This window comes from Dermacentor variabilis, chromosome 1, assembly GCF_050947875.1.
Source record: "Dermacentor variabilis isolate Ectoservices chromosome 1, ASM5094787v1, whole genome shotgun sequence".
Taxonomy (NCBI): Eukaryota; Metazoa; Arthropoda; class Arachnida; order Ixodida; family Ixodidae; genus Dermacentor; species Dermacentor variabilis.
This window is the reverse complement of record NC_134568.1, coordinates 40,326,102-40,332,101: the sequence shown is the minus strand read 5'-3', so window position 1 is coordinate 40,332,101 and position 6,000 is coordinate 40,326,102. Positions and strand designations below refer to the sequence as shown.

Sequence of the window (6,000 nt, the reverse complement as noted above, 5' to 3'; positions counted from 1 at the left end):
AAAAAAAGTGTGGCTCATACCCACTACGCGAGGAATTGACAAATAATTAGATGGATTATTCCGAGTGATAATATAGAAAATATGTTTTCAGGACTTGCAGGGAATAAATAATCTGGAATAGCAAAATTACCTGTTATAATGACAAGAACAGCAAAACAGTAAGAATCACTCATCAATAATTGAAGAGTGCAAAGAGAAAGACAAGAGATGCAAATTTAACGCGACAATCAGTTGGACTCAATAAGGAATACCTGGATGGCGCAGCAAGCATCCCAGAATCGAGGGTCCAAATGAAAAAAAAAAAACAGTCTGTTAAGTCCAGGCTAAGCCTTAGAAGGGGGAAGTGCCACTATTCTTTTTTTCTTTTTTTTGCAACAGCGAAGCAGCGAGAATATCGAATGAATTATTGAATTCTTGCACCCTCATCCCCAAAACAGCACGGAAGGGTGAGTACCAAACCTAACCTGGCAAGCAAAAGTTCAGGGAAGAAATCCGGCAACGTAATTTTCTGAAGACCGCAAGCCTTCTAGTGTTGAAGAATTCGCTACACCAGGGAAATAAGAGGCGCTTGAAATCTGGAGAGGAGGTGAGTACTTGGTCTGATAACGCTCGCCTAACTTGTTCTTATTCTTGTGTCCAACCACTAGAGCAAGAACACTGCATTCTAGGTCTGCTTCTAAGTTAACGGCTTTCTTCTTCTTTGTCTCTTACGCGCATATTCACTCACCCGATGGAGGTCCTTTCTGATTCCGTACTAATCGTACTGAACGGAGTGCCTCGCTGAATGGCGTAGCAACGATGCCTTGCCAAGCTTTTCTCTTTTTGTTATTCGAATCATTCTCCAACGTTTGCCGTCCGAGTCGCATGTATAGCATTTCACAGCGCTTATGTGCAAACAGACGAGAGTATAGCAGCAACAGCGCAGGAGGATGGTCAGCCACTCTGGTATCGGCTTTCGGTGGAAAAGCAGCGTCACCAGCACTATGTCAGGTCGCCACAGCCTCTGGGAACTGAGTGGGCTACCCCGGTCGCGAAAGTGCCTCTTCATATTTGGCGTCGCATGTGCGATCGTCCTGCTAGCAGTGGTCTCTCAAGAGAGCGAGGTAAGCGACATTACTGACACTGCGCCTCTAGCTGGCCGTGCTGGGTGGCTTCGCACGTTTCCAATCGCATACGCGTGTCTACAACATACCGTGTTTTTTTTTTATTTTAGCTGCACTAATTTTTATTTAGACTGCCTATAGCAGATAGCACAATTCTGATCTTTGATCTAAATAACTCGATGGGGCGGCACGTTACTCGTGCGAGAAATCAAAATGTTCGATTGGTTAATTAACGTAATTACACTAATCGACCTTTTAATTATTTGCTTTACGCCACATATTTCAACGTACTAATTATAGATGCTGAGTTCACACGGCGTATCCCCTTGGAACGATCTCTCTGGACAGCACCAATTACGAGATATTAATTTTCAAAATGTCGGACGAAATGCATTGGCGTTCCAGTTACTTTTGTGCTTTAAAGGGACACTAAAGGTTACTATGAAGTCAAGTTAAAGTGATAGAGCAATGCTCTAGAACGTCTAAGGCGTCAATATAATCGCGAACAGAGCTTTAGTAACCGAGAAATTGAGGTAAATGCATGGCACGATTTGAGACCCCCCAGCGACATTCCGGTACTAGCCCGATGACGAAGCGAAGGCACTCCTCATCATAATTTGTCACTAGTACTTAACTACTCGTATTAAAAAGATCATTTCATTAGGTTATACGACGGAAGAAAATCTACTTGTCTACTTCTATTCGATTCTAAGATGAAATAACATTCTCGCCTTACCCTACAGTAGTATGGGTGGTCGAAAGGTTTCGTTTTCGCTCGACTCTGCGCCGCGCGTGCTTTGGAGTTTCGGTTGTTTCGTTATCGTGTCGTGCTGCGCTGGTTCTACTGGCTTGCGAAACTTCCATTTGGAACAAGCAGCGAGAATGCCACGTCCATGTGATGTCGTGGTATGTTCGAATGGTCCGCGGAACTTGGCTAAGGACAGTTGCAGCGGCGAATCCAGCGTTACTTATCACTGTGTGCCAACGAGTGAACCTCTCCGTTCGAAGTGGTTAAGTGCCTTACCTCTGCCTCAGCGCGTTGGCAAAGAGCCGAAAAAATCGCATAGTGTGCTCGCTGCCCTTTCGTCCAGAGGATTACGAGTTCAACGCCGACTTACTTAAGTCGTGTGGAGTGCCTTGCAAAACAAAACTTTCCCGTAGCGCTGTTTTGTCGGTCTTGCCTGCATTCTCCGAAGCGCAAGAACAACTGCAGGTCGAAGACGGGGCGGTGAGTGCAGCATTTGGATTTCACGAAGGAAAAGCTACAAATGTGCGAATATGTACAGCCATGACATACAGTTGCCGTCGTAGTAGTACGCAACGACGCCGGCAGCGCGAGCCCTCAGCAGCAGGTCACGTTCATCAGTGCTTAAATAGCTGAAGTCGAGCCCAGCATCGCGAGCCAATGTGTCGTTGTTAGGGTCGTCCATTGCAACGAGTGTCAAAGTTGGCGTCATAAAATAAAGAACCAGCGTATCGTCGCGCGCTTTCCCTTCCGCTAGCCACCATAGTTCCGCTTTCGCGCTGCTGTCGGCTCAGTCTTGGCTCTGTTTCTGGCCGCGCGTTTGCGTTTTGCGCAGAAAAGCCGTAGCGCCGTCTGCGGGCACCGTTTCACTCACCGACTGCGCGACGTCACTATGAGATCATGACGTCACCACTCCTCAATCGGAGGGTGGGCGAATTGAACTCCGCTAGAGGTACGCGGACGCTTCAAAACGTATTTTCTCTTAAAATAAGTCTCTTCTTCGAATGAAACAAGCTTTTCGAGGTTTCTGGGATGGTATTGCAACAGTGCACGTTGACTTAATATTAACCTTTAGTGTCCCTTTAATTATGAAACAGCGGTTTCTCAAAAGAGCTTGTTGCTTACGCTTGTTCCTTATTCTGGAAAGCGCTAAACAAACATTGTAGAACAAGGAAATAAGTTTCTTGTTAGTGTCTGTTTGTAGCGCACGCGGCCTTATAACAACTTTAAGGGAAGTAGTTCGCCGGAATAGGAAAATAATTACGAACAGCTTAGCTTGCACATTTACTTCAGCTAGTTGGTGGGACGTTCTAAGTACATAAAGCATGAGCAGACGAGGACAGAGGGGCGAGCGCAATGTCTACCATTATGCGTCTCTCAGCCATCAACTCCTTGAAGTATAATGGACAGAATTCTAGAGACAGTGTATACGAGTGTAGCTACAGTTTACGTGAAACTGGGGCGTTTTCAGTCATAATTAGGCAGCGAAAAGCTTTTTTTTTTTGTATTTTCACCGAGGATGAAGTTGAAATAAATAGTAGTGTTTTTTTTTTCCGTGTTTCGTAAATGGTAATCTATAGTACGGACGTCGAAAAGAACAGGCGAATTCAACTATATATGTGCGCTGGGAAATTAAGAAACACATGAAAATTTCGGAACATTTTTGATTAATATCTTGACATGTTATAATTAATTAAAGGATTGAAACAATATTTGTTCACTAAAAAATAATTGCTCATAAACACTTAACGCACTCTTTTTGAAGCTAAATAAATGCGAATTTTACGCTCACCTAGTCATGTAAGGAATTCTAAAGACGTAAGTTAATTAAAAAAGCTGCTATGAGTAATTTACCAATCTTTCTTTCGTGCAGACTGAACGCAGTGAATTAATGTTTCTGGTTTAGCTTTGTCTTCTTTTCTACACCAGGATGCCCGTTCCGCATACTGCTTGGTCTCGGTGACTGTACTATTGCTGACAGAAGCGCTGCCCACTCAAGTCACAGTCATGATGCCACTTTTTCTCTACATGGAACTCGAGTTGTTCGGGGAGGTGACTGACTACTTCCCGGTAGGTGCTGTACGTAAGGTGCTGTACGCACGCTATTTCAATGCCGGGTGCCTAGGCCTTTGGCCGCAGTGTTGTTCTTGCGGTACAAAAGCGACTTCTTTTCCCGTTAAGCTGGATTCACAGGAGGAACCTAATTCCGCGGACGAGCATGACGTGACTCAGTGCCGCCCAATCACGCCGCACACAAGCACGGAGCAGATAAGCTGGTGGCAGCGCAATTTGCTTGCCGCTCAGCCACGTCTCAGTATCCCGCGCACTTAGCTCGGATTCCTGCTTTACCGGCCAAATAAAGACACAGAGACTGCAAAGAGCGTGTTTCCCGCCGTAAAACGCGCAAGTTGCGTCCCTTGGTATCACCGTATGCGGTTATTGATCCTGCTCGCTGGTAGCCAACCGTCCGATGTTGTCGCCGTGTTGTGAAGGGTTATCATTCGGACGACCGGCTTCGCTACAGATGCGAACAGTTACGGACAAGAGGTCTATGGGGACACCCTGGGGCGATGCATAGCGTGTGCGACACATACCACACGATGCCGGCTTGACGCATGGAAAGGGCTTGATGCAGTCGGCTCTTAAAAGCGGCCCCGCAAGCTCGTCACGATGCCATGGGTACATTTTCTGGTCGTAACGGCCTTGAGTGGGACGAGGCAGAAATGAGGCAGAAAATTGTGCAATAATAACCATTTATTTATTTTATTGTCTGGGACATGTTCAGAAAATTATAAGGCATGCTTGGCGTGTGTGCATGTGTGTGTGTAGAATAGGAGGGGAGGGGGGCCAAATGAACTATGACCACCTGGGCTGCTTTAAAGGGCGCCTAAAGTTAAGTATAGACGAACGTTATCGTATTTAACGTGCCCTCGGTATACTCCCACTTCCGCTGCCCGGAATCGAGCCTGCAACAGAGAGCTGTGCAACAGAACGCCATGCCAACTGAACTGTGCATTGTAGCAAGTGATATTTGGGTGCAATGTTATGAACTGAACGCTGTGCCGAATAATGCGCAGCCCCAGCACAAAGTAGACACCTCCTACCGTCGCTTTAGCTTTAGCAAATTAAATGCACTGCCACATTAAATGAAGCTGACGCGCCCGTCCTTAGTGTTTCACGCTGCAAAGCGTCGAAGCTTAGAAATTCCTACAATGTGTTATGCGCTTAGTTTAACAAAGAAGAGTCGACAATGAGGTGCGAAAAATTTTGTCATCTCTTGCGTATCCCTAAATTGAATCTCTAACGTTAAATAACGCAAATATGACCATATTATATTATTCGAAATTTTGTACTGGCCAATACTTCAGGAGCTGGTAACTTGCCGTAACAGCATAACTGCGTTAATGAATGAGCGTTCGGCGTCGACTGCAAGCAAAATTCTCTGCTTCATCACAGCTATCGTCAGAAAGCAAGCCATTGAACACGATAGGTCTATAGGAGCAACTTCTGCCGGCCAATAAGAAAGAAGGTCCCCGCTCGTCGCAATGGAGGAGCCTGCCCTCGCTGCAGGCAGTCCTAACGGCAGACACTGTTCACCATGCCTGTGAACGCTCTCGCGCGAGCACGGCGTCACCGGCGCAGCGCAAATGTGAAAGACGCTAGATTTCGGCGGCTGGAGATATGGAGTGCTTCTGGTGGCGAGTGACTCGCGCTACGAACACTCGCCGTCTGTTCAACCTCCTGCGATTTCCCTGTCAAGGGCTCCGTCCTGCACCTCCTGGCGGTCGTTCTGATGATGGCGTCCACGGACTCCACCACGCTGGCTACCCACGTCACCTTCTTCGTGCTCAGCATGAGTGGGACGCGGCTTCGCAACCTGCAGCTCACCTGCCTCGCGCTCAGCTGCTTCCTGTCGCTCCTGCTGGAAGAGACGCTGGCGGTGCTGCTGATGGCCAGGCTCATCTGGAAGGCGGTCGAAGTGCTGCAGCAGGAGAGCGTCCAGGTGCTGCACCAGCGCGAGCTCTTCCGCAAGACGGTCACGCGCACGCCCGCCCTCAGCGCCCGGCTGGATATCCGGGAGTCCCTCCTGAGGAACGTAGACGACACTGGTGAGCGATGAAAGCGCTCGAGTTTGACCCCCGATTGCGCAAT

General features: G+C 47.5%; 1 protein-coding gene across 1 annotated transcript in view; it reads left to right on the top strand.

Annotated features, from left to right (window-relative positions):
• The first annotated feature begins 436 nt into the window (after nt 1-436).
• The window catches only part of LOC142576631 (Na(+)/citrate cotransporter-like), a 40,345-nt gene continuing 34,781 nt past the window's right edge, over nt 437-6,000 (top strand). The window contains exons 1-3 of the mRNA XM_075686843.1: nt 437-586; nt 3,778-3,918; nt 5,609-5,957. Of these exons, the coding sequence (XP_075542958.1) occupies nt 3,856-3,918; nt 5,609-5,957 (412 nt within the window). The 5' untranslated portion in view covers nt 437-586; nt 3,778-3,855. The remainder of the gene's footprint in view (nt 587-3,777; nt 3,919-5,608; nt 5,958-6,000) is intronic.